Here is a 23,428-nt window from a genome sequence, read left to right on the forward strand (position 1 = left end):
ATGAGCAGCAAAAAGACAAAAGCAGAGTATTTGCAAATAATTAGGACCAGATGAAGCTTAGACAACATTATTCAATAAGGAGAAACAGTCATTCATAACCAGGCAGGAAAGCCTGATGCCTGGAATATACAATTTGTGCCATATTTGGACAGGAGTTGGATGTGTTTCCATCCTGGACTGATAGAGAGACATTTTCTATTGCAAACATCTCCTACTAAAATCCAATTTTACAGCATGCAAGCCTATGCAATGCAGTTGCAATGCTACCAACATTTATTTTTAATAGTTTCTCGGATACTGGGAAAGCTCAGAGGACTGGGATAAAGCTATCAAATAAGAAGATGCAAAAATTATCCACAGACCACTTGGCCTGTACAAAAGAAATGCAAAGCTGAAAGAGGCAACATTCAGTAAATAATGAAGATTAATTCATGCTAATCGGAACAGCTTTTAATTAGATGCCAGATGAAGTAGCTGTTCTTATGATCTGATGTGTTTGGTTTATCAGGATGGTTGTGTTTACAAGACAGATTTTTGGAAGGCATCTGTCCCCACTTAGCATTGTGTGTGCTCATATATTATATTAATTTGATTAAACATTATCAACTAGTAAGTCTTACAAATTTTAAGGCACACATTCTTCTCTGTTTTTCTAAGAGGAATGCATTCCTAAATCAAAATTATTTGCTGCTTTTTTCAATGACCTGAGGGAGACACAGAATCACTAGCAATAAAATAAACTAAATGGGAGGGAGTTTCCTAAAATAATCTCAAGGACTGACTCATGTCAGGGTAGTGAACTCAGGGACAAAATCTAAGTGATGCTTTCCACACTGGACTTTTATCCTGGACACTAACAACTTGGAACTGATTTTTAGCATGATCCCAAAGCCTGAATGACCACTGGCTCCCTCTCTCTTGGCTTGCAGGATTAATATCATCACAAGATTCACAAAAAAAGAGGAATCATCCAAAAGCAGGAAATTGGTACCATTCTTTTATGCAATTTGATGGAAAACCTGCGTCCTGATCCAGATTCTGTACCTCCAAAAGAATAATCAGCAAAGAAAGAAAGGATTGGGTGACTGCTCCAAAAATGACCTTTGGTCTCACCAGGAAGGCATTGAGAAGTCTGCCAACTTAGTTTACTGAAGCAAAGATTAAGAGAGTGGTTAAATCATGGTTCAGAAGCAGAAGATTTCTGAGAAGGCAGGACTCTTTTTTTGCCAGCAAAAGCAGGCAAACAGCCAACGGTTGCAAGTTAAAAATAGACAAAATAAAACCAGAGTAAGTAACCACCAAAACAATTTACTTAAGGATGTGGTGGGTTCTCCTTCATTTGAAATCTCTACAAGAAAAGCCACCAATCCTTTTTAAAAGATCCTGCTGTTTACTACAGACTCAAAGTTCAACTCGTGCTTTTTCTGTGTGTTTAAATAATTTCCCACAGCACAAGCACAGGCTGAGGCTGCTTGGTCAAAATGGAAGCACAGCCACATTCCTTTACCTTAAGGGTTAGTCAATCCTACATCCTAAATCCATCTCAGCTGCCTAAAAACTGCTTCAGGTGTCTGCTTTTTATTCCTTCAAGCTAAATACTGGAAGGAGAGTCTGAGCTGTGAAGAAGCAAGTGCTCACCTGCTTCACCTGTCTGCACTAGAAAACTTGGGATATCTCCTGCTCAGATTCTGGATTCAGGAGGATACAGGCACCTCCTGTACTCAAGGCCAGGTTGGATGGGCCTTGGAGCAACCTGGTCTAGCGGAAGGTGTCCCTGCCTGTGGAAGAGCATGGAACGAGATGACCTTCAAGGTCCCTTCCAACCCATTCAATGCTCCAAAGGGGCAACCTGGAAGCACCCCGACCCAAAGCCTGTCCCCCTGGAGAGGGACCACGCTGAGTTACCTTCATGGAGGTGAAGTTCCGTGGGCGGTCAAACTGGAACTCCATTTCCACCGCGCCCGTGCTGAAGCTCTCGTTCCTCCAGCCCACGTAGTCGTAGCCCGGCCACACGCGGTACTGGTGGCTCTGCGTGAAGTCATCCAGCCCCAGCACTCCATCTGTGAGCTGGCCCAGCCCTCCATACAGGTGCCTGGCCAGGGAGAAACCAACAGTCAGCCAGAGCTCCAGTCTCCAGTGGGAAACCACATGCATCTTTCAACTGGTACCAGCAAAACTTCCAGTTTCCTGCTCTTGACCCATCCTGGACAAGAACTCGATCACTGTTCTTATGCAGCACCACCTTGATGTTGTTTGGGTTGGGATTTTAGCATCATTCCCAGCTAGAGAAAAGGTAGAAATTTTTGCACTGGTGTCAAGGACCAACAGCAAAGCTGAGCTACAGGCAGAGCCTCTGGAGAACAAAAACAGACAGTGTGGAAAAGGACACTGTGCTCTCCCAACAGAGCTGGAACTGCAGCACCGCACCATGCAGCTGCATGGCAGGAACACTGCTCCCTCCTCTGCTGGGGGAACCTGTGGGGAAAGTCCTGCAGGCAGGCACAGAAAGGCAGGAAAGTGGGAAGTGAGACCATGGGCAGCTTATGAGCCACAGCCAGGCCTAACCAGGATCATTTCTGGCATTGCTCTTTCCAAGGCTGATTGGACTCTTTGCCAGGACCCTGCCTCACCCCACTCCTATGTGAGGGTGCAGAGCCCCTCATACAGTTTCCCAAGCACTGTTCCAGAGTAGAAGATGCCAGTGTGGCACAATTCTGACCCTCTCTGCAAGTCCTTGGCTCTGCAAGTCCACCCCCGGTGAGCCCTCCTGTCACTAGAGCACAGGTACATGTGCCTTTGAACTGCATACCAGGATTAACAGCTGGAAGAGGCAGATCCCTACCAGTCAGGCACATGAAATAGAGATTAAGTAGTTTCAAAGAGTCCTGGCTTAGCAGGTTGGGTTTTGTGCCTACATGTGCAGCTCCCTGACTCTCCCAAGGCCCAGCTGTCCAGCAGGCCCAGGTTCCTAAGCTAGTGCTGGACAGCTACATGCAACACCTACTCTGTACATAAAAACCTTTTATTTAAATATCCAAGCTCTACTGTATCAGCCCAGCTTGAAACCGTCAGATATTACTATATTAAGACATTGTTACCCAGCATTTTCCAACATCCTGCAAGCATGAAGAAGTGTTTGGGATATGAGATACCAGTGACAGGGGGAGTAGGAAAGAAATTTGCATGGTGACAGAGAGAGAACAGGACAACTTCTCCCACCTGCGTTCCTGGTAACCATCGTAGGTCGAGTCATTCAGATAAACGATGGGGAAGCCAGGAGCTGCTATTGTCCCTCCTTCAGGGATGCTGTAGGATGCCAAACCATCTGAAAAAGAAGGCCATACACCTCAGAAATACAGCAGCAGCCTCCTGTCACCTGTGTCCATGTGACATTTTTATTTATTTTAGAGTTAGCTGCAGTTCCAGGGATTCCCTCTGCACACTTGGGGGTGCAGGGGAGCCCCAGGCAGGGCTGCTCTGCAGTGCCAGGCTGGGGAGGGGTGCTCACCGTGCCAGACACAGCCGTAGAGCTCCACCCTCATGCACACAGTCATGGGTGCCTTGGTGACGGGGATGAGGCGCACGAAGCGCGCGATGATGGGCGGCCGCAGGTCCTTCAGCACCACGTCGTAGGTGTCGGTGTTGCCATCGATCACCTGGAGGAGAAAGAGCCTTAGCTGCAACCTCTCCCTTCTCATCGTCAAAGGGGTGGCACCACAGTCAGGCTAAGGACGATTTAGTGCTCAGATAAACTTCAGCCTCAGAGGCTGGGAGATCTGTGAGAGCAAGCAGCTGGCCACAGCTCAAAGTAGTCACAAGTTCTTCGTTACAAGACAGTATGTAACTTTCCAATCCAATGGAAAGTTGCCACAAAGTTTATTTTGCTTTTCTAACCTATCACCTTTACTTACTTCTACTGCACTGCAGATACTTTTACCCAATGTGCTACTATCACACATATACACGTATGCTTCTATTATAACTTCTCAACTCTTAGCTTACTCTATACAATTACACCTCTACATTTAAACCCTTCACTATCTTATCAATACAGTTTCCTACATTATAAACCCTTCATCATCTTATCAATACAGTTTCTTTCTTACTTAAGGCATATTCTTACTTGCTATAACTATGTAGTCATAACTATAAAAACATAAGTTTATGATTTTTCTACTTAATGTCTGTGTATTTTACATAAATCCAAGCTTCTTCCAAGGCTGCAGATCAAGCCCTTCAGTGTCTGTGGAAGTTTCTATCTTTCCATTTCCCACACTCCCTGTGGTGCTGCTGGGCTGCAGAGTGGTGCTCCTGTACCCCCTTGTTTGAGACTGGAGAGTTGCCCAGGTGGAATCTGCAGGGGGGAGCTGCTGCTGCTCCTCCTGGGGCTGATGGGGTGGGAGGGGTGCTGCCATTTCACCTCCTGCCCACTGCAGACCCCCCCAGGCAGCACTGAGGGAGAAGAGAGAGGCAGGTGGGGGTGAAGGTGTGAGTGGATGTTGCAGAGTTCCAGTTACTGGATGAAATCCCTTCCTTCAAGGGATCCACGGGTTCCAGCAACAGGTAACAGAGCTTGCCCTCATAACCAGTTATCTGGTGGAGGGTCCTGATGTCCTTTCTCCACAAGCCAACACAATTCCAGAGGTGCTGCAGTGTTTGGTGCTGCACAGGAGGCATCTTGGACTGAGCATCACCCCAGCCACCCCATCCTGCTGCAGTGCAGAGACAGCAGGGACCCTCACCCTTCTCCTCAGTGCCACCATTGTCCTGGGAACTTCTCCACTGTTTATTTTGACTTCCCCCTCCCATCCCACAAACACAGCTTTCATAGCACACACCAAAACGTGAGGGATGGGCAATGTAATGGTAATGGCAAACAGCTGATTAAAGGTCTAGGTGAGCAAATAATTCATTAACAAGATAAAAGCTGCTACCAAATACTGCACTGCAGACCCTGCTGGGACTTCCAAAGCACCCTCAGTGCAAGGAAACATCACCACACCCAGTACCTCTCTAGTCTGGCTTAGGTCTTCAGACTCCACAAGCCTGAAGGCAGGGTGACCAGGTCAGACAGCTGCAGGTGAGAGTCCCAGGGGAAGTTTAGCAAAGTTATGAACACAGCCCCAGCTCCGTGTTCAGGTCTGGAGACAGCATGAGACAACTGTGGTGAGCAGGGAAGCCTCTGTGTGTGAGCTCAGCACACTTCCTACTCTCTAAACTCCTTCCTCCTCAACATCCACACACCAAACACTGCTATCAGACACCCAGAAACTCCTTAATTCCCTGCCACCCCCTCCAGTTTTAAATCCCAAAGCAGGCATCTGCTTGGCAGCTTCCAATTTAGAAACAAGTGTCTAAGAGAAGGACACCCATATGATGTTTGGGACATGCACAGACAGGTAGTGAAGAGCCACAGTTTTCCTGATTTGGGGGATCAGGTCAGGGGACATGGACAAAGGAAGAAAACTTCAAACATCCCCTCAGAAAAAAGCATCCTTGCACCAGCTCCACAGTAGAAGAGTGGAGAATCCTGCCCATCTTCTGAGAGGAGCAAAGGAGGTGATGCACCTTGTGTAGCATCCACACATCCTGCAGCTGCTGTTCTTGAGCATGCCCTTACTCAGGGTCAGAAAACCCAAACAGTGTGAGAGACAAACCCAGCAGCAGTTTCCAATCCTGGCCACTGCTGAGCCCAGTGCTCCCCACGTCAGAAATGATGCAGTGCTGCTGGATGAGAGCAGATGATGCACAGCAAGCACAGAACTGAGGCAGAACACGCTGCTCCAGCAGAACCAGGATGGAGTAGGATGCATTAATGTCTCAGCTGTAAGGTGTAGCTGGGTGTGTGTTCTATCACTATCTGTCAGAGCTGGGGCAGTTCTCCTCTGTTCATTGGGCACTTTTCTTTATCTCTCCCACAGCCAATCCTCCCTCCAGGAGATCTCTTCTGTTCATGGCCACTGAGTGTCCCTGCATGGCTGAGAAAATTCCAGCATCCCATGGGGAGAGGCTCTGCCCAGGGCAGGAGCCAAGCATTCCTACCTGGATCCAATCTGACCTTGGAACAGCACAGCAGCCTTTGCCCACTGCATTCCCAGAGGAGCAGCTTTCTGCCCCACTGCATTCCCAGAGGAGCAGCTTTCTGCCCCACTGCATTCCCAGAGGAGCAGCTTTCTTCCCCACTGCATTCCCAGAGGAGCAGCTTTCTTCCCCACTGCATTCCCAGAGGAGCAGCTTTCTGCCCCACTGCATTCCCGGAGGAGCAGCTTTCTTCTCCACTGCATTCCCAGAGGAGCAGCTTTCTGCCCCACTGCATTCCCAGAGGAGCAGCTTTCTTCCCCACTGCATTCCCAGAGGAGCAGCTTTCTGCCCCACTGCATTCCCAGAGGAGCAGCTTTCTTCCCCACTGCATTCCCAGAGGGAGCCCAGGCCCATCTCCAGCAGCCCTGGAGCTTCAGAGGAAAACTCCAGCCTTGTCCAGGATCCTGCTCCAGCAGAAGCACAGCTGGCACTGCAGGAGGGCTGAGCCCCCATGGAATGGCACTGCTGCCACACCCTGACCCACAGCCTGCCAGGGCCTGCTCTCACTCTGGCAGTGGTTTGGTTTCTTTTTGTACTATTGCATTTGTATTTTTAATTTTCCTAGTAAAGAGCTGTTATTTCTATTCCCATACCTTTCCCTGAGAGCCCCTTAATTTCAAAATTATAATAATTCCGAGGGAGGGAGTTTACTTTTTCTATTTCAAGGGAGGCTCCTGCCTCGCTTAGCAGACACCTGTCTTTTCCAACCAAGACAATTAAGCAGGATGAGGAGGATGTGCCTGCAGCCCCAGCTCACCCTCCCTCCCTGGCGGTTCCTCCAGGAGATCCAGCGCTCCCCGTTCCGGCTGTAGTCGATGCGGTACGCGCGGGCAAACTCCTTGCCCGTGGCGCGGGCGTGCCGGCCCTGGGTGCCCACCAGGGTGATGAAGAACAGCTTGTGCAGGTCAATCTGCAGGAACTGCACATCTTCAGGCTCCAGCAAACCAGCTGGGCACCAGGCTCCATCCCCCTCTTCCCTCTGTAACCTGAAGGGGAAATCACACGCATTAAAAAGAATCGGATGATTAATTGAGGGAACACGCAGAACTTTGAGGATTGGGAGGAAGCAACAAAACCAGCACTGGCTACCAAATATCTCTGCCCTTTGGGATGAAGGTCAGCTGAGACTCAAATCCTATAGGGTTGCCCTATACAGAACAGCTCCTCAGTCCCAGATACCTTTCATTAACTACCTGGAGTAATTTTTTTCCCCAGACATGAATTTCCACATTGATCAGAAACAACCCTGCTGCTCAGTAGGGAACTGCTCTCTGCTCTGTAACACCTTGCTGCTCAAATGTATCCTCACTGCTTCTAAACCCCACGTGGTAAGGCCTGAACTTCTGCTTGACCACCTCCTGCAGCATTACAAAGCTCAAAGATGAGCTATCTTAAAAATACATTTTAGCAAGAAAAGATCTGTTTGAAATTATTCTGGGTCATTTCAATGCATAGTTCACATTTCCTGCAGTCATCATTGCTGCTGGTGTAGGATGTTGCTAGGAGAGTAGGGGGAAGGTCTCTGCTCCTAAGCTGAACATTGTGAGAGCTGTAGTTGTGACAAATTTATCTGCACACCAAAAAGGTGTGGGTTTTTTTAGCAACAGGGATTTCTTAGCCAAAAGCAAGCCCGTGAAGTGCCCTTGGCTGTCAGGCAGCTACCCCATCTCCAACTGATAGGACCAGGGAGGGCATCAGGGAAGGTGGCACCCAGGAGGAGACACTGAAGGTCAAGGCTCAGGCCAGAGAAGATTTTAATCTCTGGCTGGTCAGCTGTTTGTGCAAGATTTTCTTACACTGGAATAGCAAGTAAAAAAAGCTCCAAAAAGGCAGGAAGGGTGACTGAAGTGACAGGAACAGACATCTGCATGGGACAACTCTGACCTCTAACCAAATGAGGTCAGCTTCATGCCTTCACCCTGTGAACATCCAGCAAAGAGAGGATGGTAACAGATGGCAAGTGGTGCCCAAAAGTGTTTGCAGCACTGGAAATAAGCCATACTCAGAGGAAAAATCTCCCAGCTTTCAGACCCACAGGCCTGCTCAAATACTATTAAAAACACAGCACACAGCATCACTGCTCTACCACAGACTAAGAAAAAATACTATTTGAGCACTAGGAGAATTTTATGATGTTGGAGTGCCTGAATTCATCATAAAAATCCAAGTATCATAGTCAACCTGAAATTTCTGTCTGACTTGCACCAAAGCTGTAAGAATGTTTGATATCACCATTACAAACTGTTCCAAAGAAACTCACATTTGCAACTCTTTTCTGAATCATGAGTTAATAGCTTTGAGAGAAATAAAATGACCAAAAAAAAAGAAAAGCAAAGCTTATGATAAAAACTGTAGGCCTCCTTGACAGTGAAGAAAATAATTTAGCTGCTTGCTTAACAATTCCTTAACTCTGCATTTCCAAGGTCTTTAAGGCAGAGTGAGCATAGCCCATTTCCTCAATAGGATGCTGTTGAAAAGGTCATCCTTGTAAAGGATTTCCTATGATTTAGTTTAAAGCACTCCACAAGAATCCCAGGGGCACTGTCCCTGGCTGACCTGTAAGTCACAAATCCTTTGGAGATTTATTCACAGAGTGACTGAAAGATGGGGGTCAGAGGCAACCTCTGAGTCTGCAGTCCCATCCTCTGCTCACAGCAGGGCCAGCTCCAAGGCTGCCCTGTGTTCCTCAAGGCCTGGTACAGCCAAGTCCCCGAACACTGAGGCATCACCACCTCTCTGGGTCCCCCTCCCACCACTTCATTCTCAAAGATAAGGATTTTTTCCCCCTTTAATATTTAACCAGAATTTCCTTTATCACAGCTGTGACCGTTGTCATGGCCTCCTGGCCTTTCATGTGCACTGCCCAGACTGAATGCAAAAGCAGCAAACAAGGTTTTAAGGGTGGGGGATCTTCTTCCTCAGCCACATATTTGGTTTCTAGGGGAAAAAGAGGATTAAATTTGCTTTCAGAGGTGAACCCACCGTGCATATTGGGGCCCTGTGGAGTCGTACCACTGGCTGGAAGCAGTGATGTCCTCATCCCGGATGGTCCCCTCGTGCATCCCCAGGGGGTAACGACAGATTGCTGCAAAGGGCAACACAGGCAAGCAAACAACAAAGGTCAGCACTCATTTCTTTTAAAATCACCAGGCAAGATTAATTAAAAGGCTATCACACCCAGAGAATAAACATGGTAATGTTAAAATAAAGAATGCAAAAAAAAAAAAGATTAAATATGATTTAATTATCATAAGCTGAAATTATAAGTAATGCATTAGACTAACAGTAACATTCAGCAGAGCCCAGGCAAGGCAAAAACTTTACAAAGAAACGTTTTAAGAGCATGAAATCCCAAACCATATTATTATTACTGGTTGCATGGGCCCAATTTACAATGGCAAATTATTCATCAGTAATGATGTGACATAAAAAGGAAGATTTTGTTCAAGATTTTTCTTCCCCTGGAACAAACTGGATGCTTGACTTGTGCTCAAATGGGAACAGTTATTACCTTCACCAGTTCAGATACAGGGGAGAAGTTAATCATCTATTACAGATGACAAGTCATGGAAACATCTGCTCTGTCCTGTCACTGCAGGCTGGAGTTCCCATCTGACCCTGAGCCCCTGTCCATCCATCCTGCCTCATCCCAGCCTGCTCCTGCCTCCAGCCTCAAGTGGAGCCAGCATTTCCCCCCAGCATGGGAATGCTCTCAAACTTGGTGCCCCCATGGAGCACAGACACAACTGGCTCAAGCCATGCATCTCCAAAAGCTCCCCACATCAGTACCCTGCAGATGCAGCTGACAAATCTTAGCTGACCTCAAGGGTCTCTCTCCTTACAGAAGTTTTTAAACATGTCCTGGAATATGAGAGATGTTTGGGAAAACTCTAAATCTGAATGTAATCACTGCCAGCCACACTGCTGCAGCCACAGGAGCAGTTCTGGCTGCCTCTGCCTCAGGCAGGGCTGCCCTGGGTGTCCTCCTGGCTTCCCAAAATCCCAGGATGGGCTGGGTTGGAAGGGACCTTGGAGCCCATCTCCCGCCATCCTCGTACCAAACCTGGATACAGCTCAACAGGAGCTGCACTTCAAGGGTTCTCATGGGTCCCTTCCAACTCAGGATGTTCTGGAATTCCATGAAATCCATTCAGCAGGTTCAGAAGCTACAAGACAAGACAGAGGGATGAAAACCACCTTGCTGTTATCACTACACAGAATAAAGCACCTCAGGCTGAATCACTGCCTGACACATCTGGTGTAGAAATATTTGCAAACAGAGGGTGGGGCTCCAATAGGGTTTGCCTGCAGCTGTTAGGCACTGTATCAGTGAATGTGTGATGTGCTAAGCATTCCTAAATCATTGGGTAAAGGAGATGGCTGGTGAGGTGACAACATTTGTTAATGATACCAGGTTATTTAATATTTTAAATATTTAATATTTTAAATGTCAATATTTTAATATTAAGAAATATTAAATTTTAATAGTAATAAATAATAAATATTCAAATTGTTCTATTTTAATGCTTTAATGTTAATATTTTTTAAAATCAAGGGAATACCTATAAAACAAACTAGAATTAGCATTACAGCACTGCCTGTGTTCATGGTCAGATGCCAGGCAGATAAGGAATAGAGCTCTTGCTCCTTCCTTCCATCAAAAGGCAGAGAGGCAACACAGATGATGAAAGAAAGATCTGCATCCTCATTTTTACAAAAGGGATTACTGAAGTATGACAAAGATAATTTATATTGAACAATAGAAATCCTCACTGTTTCTCAAAACACCAGAACCAGGATGCATCAAAAGGTCAGGTAGGAGAGTTCAAAAACAGAATATAAATCCTTTACCTATTAAACACTCCAAAGTCACAGTTTCCCATGAGTTCAAACAACCAGATGAAGAAACTCGGAGCCACCACAAGCAAATAAATGCCCAAGCAGTGGCTCTGGAAGCTGCAGTGACCTGAGGGTATCCCTGGGGTGAAGCTCTGCTGTGTGCCAGCCCATCCGTGCACCTTTCCAGAGCCAGAGGGATGGGGCCAGGCCACTGAGCTGGGTGAGCCCCTGGTATCACCCACATCAGCCTGGGGCTGGTCAAGAGGCCTGAATTCCCTGGGAGGAAACTGGTGTCTGCCTGGGATCAGGAACAATGGTGCCTGCTGAAAGCCAGCCAGGAGTCCCCACTACTGCTCTCACACTGCAGTCAGGTTATCTGGGGAGCCAACCAGCCTTGACTGTCTTCACTCTCACCTGTCCCACCACAGACCAGTACAACCTGATCCGTTGCTGAGCTATGGGTAAATGCACAGAGATATTCCAAAAGGGTGGGGTCACCATCTGAGAGCAGAAAGTGCTTTTTGTGCTCCTGCAGTGGGAGTCCAGTGTGGTCACACCTTATTTAAAGGTCAGACACACACTGGCCAGCAATGCTGGATGGAGAGCTACTCGGGAAGGACTCTGGGGGACCGAGTCTTCTTGCAACCCTGCACAAAACCCATTTATTCACAACCCCAGGGCTGGCAGCAGAACCCAGAGTGTCCTTGGCATTGAGGGATGCACTCTGAGGGTGGCCGCAGCTCTCACCAAAACCAGCAGCATGAGGCCTTCACCAAAGGCACGTATTTTGAGCAAAACCATCCTGGGTTCTTGTTTAGGTGCCTCCAGGACTCCTGACCCTTTAGTGGGCAGTCAGGAGACACTGGGGCTCAGAGAGGTGGCCCAGCCCATCTGTCAGTGAGGTCAAACATCTGCTGCAAGACAAGAGACTCACCAGGACCCAGCTGCACAGGTCTGAAATCGCCCCCAAAGCAGCCCCTGTGCTGTAAGGCAATAAGGACATGCTTCAGGCTGCTCCTGGAGCAGACCAGGAGGTCAGGATAATCCATGGAGCCTGTGGCATCAGAGCCAGGAGCACCAGCTGAGCCGTGGTGCTGGAATCTGTCTGGGAAGAGCAGGGCCAGCCCTGGGCAGAGGCACGGGAGCAGCTGGGGGAGCTGAGGAAGCAAAGCTGCCTGAGGATGTCACAGGCAGAGCTGAGAGGTGTGAGGGGTTATTTCTTGATGGGAGATTCCTGCAGGAACCACAGACCTGTGCTCAGAGCACACCCACCTCCCTGGAGCTGGTGTGCAAGAGCTGTTCCTGCACCAACCACATTCAAAAGGAATCTGCATGGGGCTGACCCTCCAGCCTTCCCTCCTCTTCTGGGAGGTTTGACCACCAGAAGCAGATGGCAGCCCCAGTCCCACGCTGGGTGTGTGGTGGGGTGCACAGTGCAGGGAATGCTGTGCAACAGGGAGCACAGGAATGCTGCTGAACTCCCCCACAACCCTCACTTCACTTCTGGCTGCTTGCAGCACAACCTCAAACCTCTGCAAACATCCACAGGCCAGAGCAGGGTCAGAGCCAGCCACAAAGGGCTCCAAACAAACAGAGCCAGCCCCAGCAGAGCCAGCACAGGCCCTCAGGGTAGCACTGCTGCCTCACCACCCCTTCAGCCAAGCTGGAAAAGGATTAAACTCATTTGTTTCACAGACTGTCTCCAGCTCAAAACACCTCATTACAGGAATTTTTGCAACACATTATCTTATTCATCTCCATCATGACTGTATCCTGGCAAATGCTGTAAGATAAGAGGTCCTGCCCTCCACAGGGACTCAGGCTCATATCCCTATCTCCACCCTATCTTTGTGCCAGGTAAGGTTTACATCTGTCCTTCCACAGGTGTAAATGGAATGCCCATTTCCAGAACGCCCCTGGCTGGCTGGACAGCTGTGGCTAAAGCTGATGCTTTGCTAACTGGAAATTTGTTTTCCACAGTAAGCACAGAACCTCTGAGCCAGCCTGGAGCGAGGTTTGCTCTGCAGACCACACAGCCAAAGTGATGGATGGATATCCAGAGCCCAAGACAGGCCCAGGTGGGCAGAGAAAGGAGGATGTCCATGAGCTGGGCCTTCCTGGGGCTGGCAGGAGAGTGTCCCACTCCAGCACAGCTGTCCAGGAATATCTCAGTCCAGAGACATTTGGGAACTACATCAGTGATTGTCTCTACATGCAGCCTTCACACTCAATCCCCACGAGAGGCAAAGAAAGGCTGAGAAGGAGCACACAGAAGGTGGGAGATGAGTCCTCTCCCAGCCTGGCAGCTCCCTACCAGGGTTGACTTCGGTGCCAGAGGGCTCAGGCAGGGAGGCCAGCAGCAGCATGCAGAAGATCATGGTAGCAACTGGAGGTGCTGCACAGGGTCAGACGAGTCCTTCAAAGGCAGCAGCTGCCATCTACATCTCTGAAAGACAAAGCAAAGAGAGAGGATGAGTCCTCCAGAGACAGGACTGCTCTGTGTCATTGCCTCGTGACAGGCTGGGCAATCTTCCCTGCCTTCAAGAGTGCCTTTGACCTCAGCCCTGCTCATCACCAGATCAGAGGCTTAGAGAGGAACCAATGATCACTTGACTGTCTACACCACCCCTAAAGCTACCAGTGCAATCCACCTTCCAGGCCCTCAGCTGCCGTGACTCCTGGGTGGATGGATGTACCCTTTTAACTGCAATTAAACATGCCCAGTGCAAAGTAATTTCTCCCTCATCAATACTTCCCTTTCCTTACTAAATTAACAAATAGTGAAACTGCAGCTACAAATGAACCTGGGCAGTCCAACCAGGCTCTATCCACCTAAACCTTGGCACCAAGTAGCCAAGCCAGCACCTTGGAACTTGCCACACAACTTTAAGATAATGGTCCAGAACAGGGTGAAAATAATCTCTCCCTGCATGTCCACACTGCTGCCAAAAGTGCATGTGCACTCACACAGGTGAGCACACTTCATTTCCTGTTTGGAAACAAGGAAAATAGCAAAAGCCTAAACACTGGCAGTTTCGTTGGAAAGCCATGATAACACCTAAAGGAACAGGTCAGATCAGCAGTTGTGTGAATTCTTTGTGCCCACATTCACTACAAAGAGCCTTGGGAGGCTCCCATCCCAGAGGATCATTTTACAGAAGGCAAGTTAGAGGCTCTGTCTCATTATGGAATGCCAGGAGAAAACAGAACAAATCAATAAATGTAAAGTTGCCTGGACCCGAAGGTGTTTGCTCAAGAATCCTAGGAGTTTTAGTAAAATGGCAACACTGAATGCTGGGATTTGTTAGTGAAGGAGGAGAGGCTATAAAAGGACCCACCATTGTGCCAGTGCATGCATGCATGCAGAAGCATCAGATGCCATTAGCTCAGAGACTGTAACAAAAGGCTCTCTTTTTCCACCCAACATAATTAAACTGTACAAGTCACAGCCCTGAGCTGCCATGGATACCCAAGGAACACAGCTCCTTAAATCCAAAGGTAAAACCTTTGGCTTGGGAAATCCCCCAGCTGCAGATTGCTGGACACCCAGAAGCTAAATCAGGGTTAGAATCACTGGAGCTTGCCCTGCTTTTATTCTCTTTCCTAAGGATATGCTACTGGCCATTGTCCCTGCTGGATTCCATCAGAAAAGATGGCTCTGAGCCTGAAAAACAACTGAGGGCTTTCTTGGGAAGGGAGCCAAACACACAGGCAGGAGGGGGAGCTAATGCTGGGTGGATGTGCCTTGCTGTGCCCAGCCAGGCAACCAAAAAATATCTTAAAATCACCAGGTCCCTCCTGCTTCCGCCACCTCCTGGCTCCCTACACGAGCACCCTGGCCAGGGCTGGGAAGGGGCTGTGATCCCTTGGCCTCCCCTGTGGTGAGCCTGTAAAAGCAAAGCACAAGCCCAGATCTCAGCAGAAGGGTCTGGTGACCACAGAAGAGGTTTTGACCAAGCACTCTGCAGCTGTTTGTGCATCCCAGGCCATCCTTTCCTCCTGGAATGGAAGGGCTGCTGCTGAAAACCCATCGATTCCCACCATTCCAGGGCAGACTGCAACTCCCACAGAGAAGAGACTTCATGCACTCAACAGGAGGGAGACTTTGTAAAGAAGTTTTGGGGCAGAAGACAGACTTGATGGGTGTTAATTTATGCAGGTGATTTGCTAAGGTGTCCTGGGAGCTCCCAAAGCAGGATCTGCAAAGGGAACTGCAGAGAATTCAGCACTGGGGGAGCACAGTCCTGCCACAGGACCTGAGAAAGGGACCTGTCACCAACACCAAGGCTCCAACTTGAGCCACCTTCCTGCAGGAGGTGATGGGAACTCAGCAGAGACCTGTCTGTGGCGCTGTGGCCATGACCCAGATCAGCTGCACCATAGGGATGAAGTCTGGGATAGATCCTTCCCATGGGTGCCCAAGCTGGACCAGCCACTTGTTGGATTAAGCTTTTTTTGACCCAGAGATGGGGCAAGTGAGAGGTGTTTTAAAAACTTTTATTCTATTCTTAGTCTCATGTGAAGGGTGACACAATGCAGATGTTATAATTCACACCATCACAATCAGAAGTTAACTACTTCATAATTATAATATAAACATTTTTAACCGATCAGTTTTAATCACACTATGCTATAAATACCTTAAAACCAATAATCTAAAATTATCCCTCATGAGTCCTACTACAACACATCTTTCATAATTCTATTTCTCTAAAGTATCTAGTCATAGTTACAAAACTACCCTTTGAAACTTGTTTCTAGCTCCATTTCTCTCTCAACAGTATCTGCTTTATTCTTTAGTATTTCTAATTTAATATTTCTTATCTCAAAGTCTACATACAAATACATACTAAGTAAACTTTCTATCAAGTTCTAAGAATTTTCTACAAATTCATTTCCCACAGCCACTGACCAGAGCTTGTTGAGGAGGCCCTGGAAGGAGAGCAGCAGCTTGGAGACATGTCCCAGGTGACTGCTGAGCTGCATGTTTAAAAGCTCCCCACAAGGAGCCCTCAAATGGCCAACGACATCACACACAGACTGCACACCCCCATCCTCCTCCAGAGCCTGGCAAACTGCATGAGCTTCAACACTCAGGCTGGCTCCACCAAAACACACAGGGATTTCTCTCTAACTTGTCCAGGAATAAGGGGAAGGATGGCTGGAAAGCACTGAAATAGGGACTGTGGTTAGGTTGAGGGCCCAAGCCCCACTGCTGGAACAAGAAAAAAAATGAGAGCAGCCCCTGACACCAGCAAGTGTTCAATGCCTCAGTTTCCCATCGGATCCAAAAGCCCAGCAAAGAAGGATCAAGAGCAGGGCATCATCCATCCTCTGCCATCAGCACAGCACTCAGAGCCCAGCTGGAATGGCTGCAGGCATTGTCAGGGGCTCACCTTGAGACTTTACATGAGGACTTTCCTTTGACAAGAGTAGTTGTGCTGTGCCCCCGTCCTCTCAAAATGACAGCAGCCACCAATGTCACAGCAACTGAATAAATGCACCACAAGCAGCACCACTATCTCATCTGAGCAAGCACCATAAGGTAAGTGTCCATTTGTTTTATGACACCTTTTGTACTGCCACAGAGCCAGTCACATCATTGAACCACCTGAACGGTGTGATAAGGATGTAAAATATCAGGAGGAAAGAAGGAATGAGGTGTGGGGACAAGGGAAGTCACACAGAAATGCACAAGCACCATTTCAGCTCCTGCCACTGAGCCAGCAACCAGCACTGGAGAAAAGGTACAAACTGGGGGGCACAGACAGGTGTAGGTGCCACCCTGAGAACCAGGGGCTTCTCAGGACTTGATGGGCTCATGGACCTCTGCAAGTCCACAAAAATAGCGTGGCTTGGGGGAACTGCAAGCCAGAATTGGAAGATGTGGCCATACATCTGGCCAGTCTGGCCTCCAGGAGAGGAAAGGAAAGCTCCAGAGCTGATCTAGAGCTCACCTGCCAGCAGCTCTGTGCCTACAAAAGCTGGCTTTGAATTGGGCCCTTGCCTAACGAGCATCCAAGACAAGCAGGATGAATCCTCTCTGGATGTGTCTCCATTGCTGACAGAAGAAAAGGCTGGTCTGGACTAGTCCTGTCCCCCCCAGTTTGGTACCATGAATTGTCACCTTTGTATGGGGCAGAGGTGAACTATTTCCAGCAGTGCAGCCCTGCACAGGCAGCTGGTGCAGGGTCTGCTGGGTTTGTTTTTCCCACCACATTTGGTTCCTAGTGCTGGATCACTGAAGTGCCTGTCAGTGAGTCCTGGGAGAGGTGATGTACAGAGGGAGCAAACAATGCCATTTCTCAGCTCTCTCCACAGCAGCTGCAGTTCTCAGCTGCAGCAAGAGTGGCTTTCACCCTCCAGAGGGTGAAACGTTTTGAAGAAGGTTCAGCCCCACTCAGGAGGAAAGAAGCTGCAGAAATCACTGTTTGAAGAACTACTGATACTGATAGGTACTGAGTCTCAATCTCATCCAGGAGTAGATTGGATTCCCAAGCTGCACACTTCCCAGAGCTAGGACACACTGGAATTACTACTAAATACAACCCTCTGTACAGACTGCTTGGGAATCATCTTACTAAGGACTTTTTCTGTGTAAATGGCTCAATACTTTTCTTTCAGCTGCATTAGTCCTTTGCTGTATTCATGCCTATCTTCCCACCCTGCCCACACATACACACCAAGTGCCAAAACTACAGCACAAACCTGAAACCAGTAAAAACAGGATTAGCAACATCCTCTGAGAGGCAAGAAAGTGTTAAACTCTGTTCCCAGGCCTGACTGGATCAAGTTGCTAATTGCTAACAGCTGGCTGCAGGAGAATAAAATCCTGTTACAATCATTGGGAGAGTGGAAAAAAAATCTACTTGTTGAAAAACTCAACAAGAAATGCAAAAGAGGGCACTTTTCCCCAATAAACCCAGCAGATACCATGCCTGAAAAGCCAGTCCATGCCTCCACAGAGGAGCAGCTGGCTGTGACCCAGGGCACAGCAAAGGCTCAGCAAGCACAGGAGGGAGCTGTTCTTCAGTGATGTGCATGAGGAAGGTGGGACTTGGAGCTCCTCCAGGCCCTGTTCTCCCTCCAGAGATCCATTACAGAGGTCTGGCATGTTTGCAAGCCTCTCTAGATCCCAACTGAAACAGGCATTTGTTTTAACTGGTTCCTTTGCAGATCATTACCCCGGAGTGGGACCTGAGGGTTTGCTGCAGGAATCCCATTCCAGATGCCCAGAGCCACGCCAAGAAACTCCACAAGACAGAGAGTGTATCACACACAGAGCTCTGTATACAACAGGAGGGGCTATCCCAAATCAAAGCATCCTAGAAGAGGTCCAGGAACAATCAGGAGGAGTGGATGGCATCTCCTAGCATTCCTAAAGGAATTCAATGGGGAAGAAGCAAAGCTAATAATTAGGGCAATATCTGATGCTTGAAGAAATAAGAGGCTGGGAAGTGTGATTTCCATTTTTCTGGCTCCAAAACAATGGTAGAACATTTCTTTTTGCCTCAGAGTTAATCTGAGAGACCTCAGTCCCAGCAGCTCTGGTTTGGACCAAATAGAATTTGGTGATGAAAACGCTTAGCAGAAAGAATTCTGATCGCTTTTAAAAATGTTCTGCTTAGTTTACAATTCAAATACTGGCACAAGACTGAAAAAACAGAGCAGGGCTGCTGGCCAGACAACATGGCCACCCACTCCAGCAGAACTGCTGGAGGGTGAAGGATGGACCAAGGCATGCTGCTTTTGCCAGAGCCCTGTGAAAAGAAGGCAACAAATTTCCCCCCAGGTGAACTCAGTGTGCTGCTCTCTCCCTGGATTCAATCAACCAGGCAGCAGTGGAGAGGTCTCTATGTGACACGTGGATGGCACCTGGACAAGCCAAGTACCAACAGTGACACCAAAATTCATTGTGTCAGAGTAACAGGGGAGCTGGGCAGGGTCAGCAAGATCCTGGCATGAAGTGCAAGGCTGCAACAGGAGATTTGGGATTTAGGCACCAACAGAGGTGGTCAGAAAGAGGAAAAACCCATTGCAATGTTGGGAACACAGTGGGGGACATTGGGCAGAAATAGTGACGCCTCTAAGTGATGTCCAGAGAAGCAACAAGGCTGGACAGATAAAAGCAAACAGATTTTAGGTGAAAGGGTTGGGTTAATCAAGATACATGTGAGAAGTAAGTGAGAGGAACAGGGAAATTGAGACAGGAATAGACTCCAGCATCATCTTAGAGATGGCATTGGGAGACCTCTCACAAGAGACAGGAATGTGGGACAAAAAGGACAACATTCAGAAGTGGCATTTGGGGTGGGGACAGGGACACCACAGAGCTGAGTCTGAGGCAGTGGCAGAAGAATGGGAACACCAAGGTCTGGGTGTACTTTGTGGTCACCCTCTTGAGAGATGGGGATAGGCCTGCCCTGAGGCTGAGAAGGGTTTGAGCCTTGTTTTCCATGTTCTAGCCAAACATCTTCATAGGGTTATGAAGAAAGTGACACCTCACTCCTGCTAGATTTTAGGAGAAAAACAGCATTGCAGTCACCCACACCACAGCACGTAACACGGGGAGGAGCTTCTGCCCATGGACTCAAGCATGAGGCAGTGCCTCACCTACACCCCAGAGAGCTGCTGGTGTTTCTGCACAAGACCAGTAAATCCTCCAGCTTTTTCCCACTGCCTGTCAACCAGTCTTACAGGAGTGGGCTGTCCTCAGTTTGTGAAACTGCCCAGAGCACTTCTGTCACAAAACCAGACTTGGGGATAAATGAACATGCATTAAACGTAATTTAATCCATCCAAGTAGCAAGGCCAAAATAAGAAACCATTAGAAAGGTAAAGCCAAAGATAAGGAAATGCAAATTCATTGTACCATAAGGTGGGTTTTAGCTCAGCTAAACCAAAACCAAAGCTTCCCCATCAACCCAGGGCAGAGGAATTCTGTGCTCATCTCAACCATGGAACCTGGAAGCTCTTCCCATGATCCAGCTAGACCTGCCAGGGCCCAGCTCAGGACATGGCCATTCCCCAGGAGCCCCCCACCCAGCAGCAGGGGCAGGGGAGCCTCCAGCACACCCTCCAAAATACACGTCCCCTCAACTGCAGAGGCTCCAGTTCCCAGCTCCAGGCTTCAGTACCGCTGTTTCTGTAGGACAGAAGTGGCAGGAAAACAAAATTCTGCACAAACCAGCAGCTCCAAGTACCTCCCTTGTCCCTGCCCAAGCAGCAGTGTCCCTTACTGTCCCTTTCCAGAGCTTCCTTCCCACTCTGACAGGCCCAAAGAACACTCAGCACACTGATATTTTCACTGCTCTTATACACTGGCATCTCTCTCCAGCTTTTTTTTTTTTTTTAACAATCCTTAAAATACATCAAATAAAAGTCAGCAATAGTTCTCTCAAGACCTTCAATCTTCCACTGCAAAGTCTCACATAGCAACCATCCCCACGACATGTTAACCACAGAGATGACAGATGGGGTATTAAGAGCACTCAATCTAAACCACCTTCCTCCCTCCCTGTTCTCAGGGGGCTCCACCATAACCTTTTACTTAACTGTGCTCTAACTTGCACTCAGAAGGAGATCAGGTTGCTGAGTCGCAGAATTATTTGGGCTGGAGGAGATCCCCAGGAGAGCATCTAATCCCAGCTCCTACTCCAGGCAGGGTTAGCACCAATTTCAGAGCAGCCTGCACAGGGCTTTGTCCAGCTGTGTCTTAAAAGCCCCCAAGGATGGAGGCTCCCCCCACCTCTCTGGACAAACTCTCCCACTGCTCAGCTGTCTGAAGAAGGAAAACTTTATCCCTCTTTATCCCAAGGCAGAAACTCCTGTTATCTCATCTGACAATCACTGTCAATCCTCCTGCTATGCACCTCCTTGATAATCTGCTCTTGGGTATTCCAGAGCCTCCTTTTGTCCCAGCTGAACCCCCCTGACTCCATCAGCCTGCTCAGGGAACCAAGATTCAGTATTAATTTACTTAATATTTTGTCCCACACTTCTCCTCGGTGAGACAGAGGCTCCCCCCAGGCAGTGAGACAGCTCTAGTCAGATTTTGCCATGACTCCCACTGGCTTGTTCGCAGGGAAACTAAGGAATAGACGAGTTTGTTCCACACTGATGTCAGAGCACAGCTCCTCAGCCCTCTGCTTACGGAGTGCAGGGATCACATTCCCACTGGTGACTATTTTTGAGGGGTATCAGGTGGCACTTTCTAAATCAGCCCGCTAAACACGGTGCTGACCAGCAACAGGGAGACTGAGATCTGCCACCCTGGCACAGGGCAAGGGCAGGGCTGGGGATAAGGATCAGAGCCCCCCACAACTGCCCAGGTGGGTGTTTCTCAGCTCAGAGCCCACCAGCAGTGCTGAGGCAAGCAGGAAAGCATGAAGGACATGCCAGGGATCAGTCCCTGCCCAGGAGATCCAACACAGTTGGATCTCAAAGCAAAGCCTCTTCTGCCTGCTGGGAGCAGCAGCCTTTGGTTGACAGCAGGATTTCATCCCTCAGGATCCAGGTATATGATGCCAATGCAGCTACTCTTGGCAACCAATGCAAGAATCTCATTAAACCCACAATTTGAGGGTTTTTTTTTTTTTGGACATGATCTGCTTTCCATCAGAGCACCGGGATTGCTGAGCATGCTCCTTCTTTAACGTGACAGAGGTTGGTCTCCACTGCCCGCTGGTTACCTGCTCCCTTCTCCATCTTAAAACACTGCTACAACATTTATGTTTTCCCAAACTTCTGGAACTCCTTTGGTCTTCCCAGATTTATTACAAATTGGCAGCCAGGATTCAGAAAGCTGCTTTGACAATTTGTTTTAAACAAACAGGTTTCAGTGTTGCTCAAGTTTCAAAATACTCTGAAATGTTATCTTGGGTTTAACACCCTCCTTGGTTACCAGTGCAATGGGAGGTATTCTGAGAGAATATCATCCAGCTTCTCCACAAAAATGGAAAAGAAATGTTTTACTTCTCTGCACTGTTATCAGCAATCAGTTGGGTTCAACCTTTCCTAACAATATAAGCACTGCTGATGAAATTTATTTTGTTTTATAGATATTAAAATATTTCTCACTGGCCCGTGATATATTTGCTGTACTTTTTCAGTCATCTTTAGCTTTCTTTATCAACTGCCTACCTTCAAAAATACCGACTTTACAATAACAGGTCCTTATCTACAACCTTTGTTTTGCAAATTGCTCATAGTTGAGCCTATTTAAAAGCTAAAACATGATTACTGGGGAAAGCTCTTGGCAAAAGCAGAAGAGAAGCAAACCCTTGCATAGACCTGCACTTAGTACCTGAGAACTGCTGATTTTTGCAAGGGTGGAAGCCAAATTCTGAGACAGTTCAGTGAAAATCAAACCAGAAACAGGATTTTGGAACATCTACTAATTGAGCTGCCCATCTAGTCTCCCTCAAACCACCACAAATGCTGATATTACCAAAAGCTACATTTTATGAGTATTGCAATTTCTCTTCATATTTGTAAAAACAAAACTCAGAGCACCTGTAGCTGGCAAACAGCCCCTGCCCTTTGCTTGAGGAGCACTATGGGCTCTGCTCCAGTGGCTCCAAAAATATGTTAATAAAAATGAAGAGCCATGCCCTACAGCCACAGGAAGGTACCAGACTTGAAGAAGCTTTTCCAATATCAGAAAGAAGCATAACTTATCATCCTTCACTGCATTCCACAGACTGCAATAACTCCAAATACCAAAATGCAGTGAGTGGGAAGTGCTCCAGCCCTCCCACAGCACCCCAGGAGCCAGAGGGGACAATTCTGGCTGTGACCTCAGCGGGTACCACTTCTCCAGAGGTTGAGCACAACCTCCAGCCAAGGCAGCCCCGTCTGGGTACACACAGCTGTTGCATTTGGCTTCAGCAAACTTTGTTTATGACCCAAAGTGGTTTTAAAGTTTAATTTATGAAGTGCCTGGCAGAGATGGGAGCAGTGAGTGGCAACACTCACACATCACCTGAAACATAGCACCAAGCCTGGAGACTCCAGGGAGGATTTCCAGGCAGCTCCAACCATGTTGCACTGGGATTGCTATTTACTGGTACAGCTCTGCAAGATAAAATTTAACTGCCCATGTACAGAGATGAAGGTATCATTAATTAAACATGCCAGCAAAATATCTGCCATGACTAGAGACAGCTCAGAGAAGGTCTTTGCTTACCACAACGTATTTCAAGCAATCAAAGCAAATGTTCTGTTTATAAACAACGGAAAAGCCAAGAACACAGAAAAAATCCCAAGCAGAATTTCACAGCTTGGGCAAGGCAGAATGACCAATTCTGATTAAATTTTCTCGAGACAATAAAAAACAGAAGCCCACAGAGATGTAATAAGATTTAGCAATTATGCACAAGGCAGGTACAAGTATGAAAATCATGGTATTGTTTGAGGCAAAAGCAAGAGAAACAGCAGAGATGAGAAGGGAAAAAAGAAACATGTAAAACAATGATGCCTAAACCAAAAAAAAAAGGACCCCATTTAC

General features: G+C 47.9%; 1 protein-coding gene across 5 annotated transcripts in view; it reads right to left on the reverse strand.

Moving 5' to 3' along the window:
- The window catches only part of LOC128798632 (discoidin domain-containing receptor 2-like), a 57,815-nt gene that overhangs the window by 17,227 nt on the left and 17,160 nt on the right, over positions 1-23,428 (reverse strand). For 4 of the 5 annotated variants that reach the window (XM_053962348.1, XM_053962346.1, XM_053962347.1 and 1 more), the window contains exons 2-7: positions 13,235-13,366; positions 9,064-9,166; positions 6,839-7,067; positions 3,509-3,656; positions 3,220-3,325; positions 1,906-2,092 (exon numbers count right to left, since the gene is read on the reverse strand). In XM_053962348.1, the coding sequence (XP_053818323.1) occupies positions 1,906-2,092; positions 3,220-3,325; positions 3,509-3,656; positions 6,839-7,067; positions 9,064-9,166; positions 13,235-13,298 (837 nt within the window). In that variant the 5' untranslated portion in view covers positions 13,299-13,366. Of the gene's footprint in view, positions 1-1,905; positions 2,093-3,219; positions 3,326-3,508; positions 3,657-6,838; positions 7,068-9,063; positions 9,167-10,139; positions 10,248-13,234; positions 13,367-23,428 lie in introns of those variants that run through there. The other variant, XM_053962350.1, reaches the window with a different exon arrangement.

This window comes from Vidua chalybeata, chromosome 21, assembly GCF_026979565.1.
Source record: "Vidua chalybeata isolate OUT-0048 chromosome 21, bVidCha1 merged haplotype, whole genome shotgun sequence".
Taxonomy (NCBI): Eukaryota; Metazoa; Chordata; class Aves; order Passeriformes; family Viduidae; genus Vidua; species Vidua chalybeata.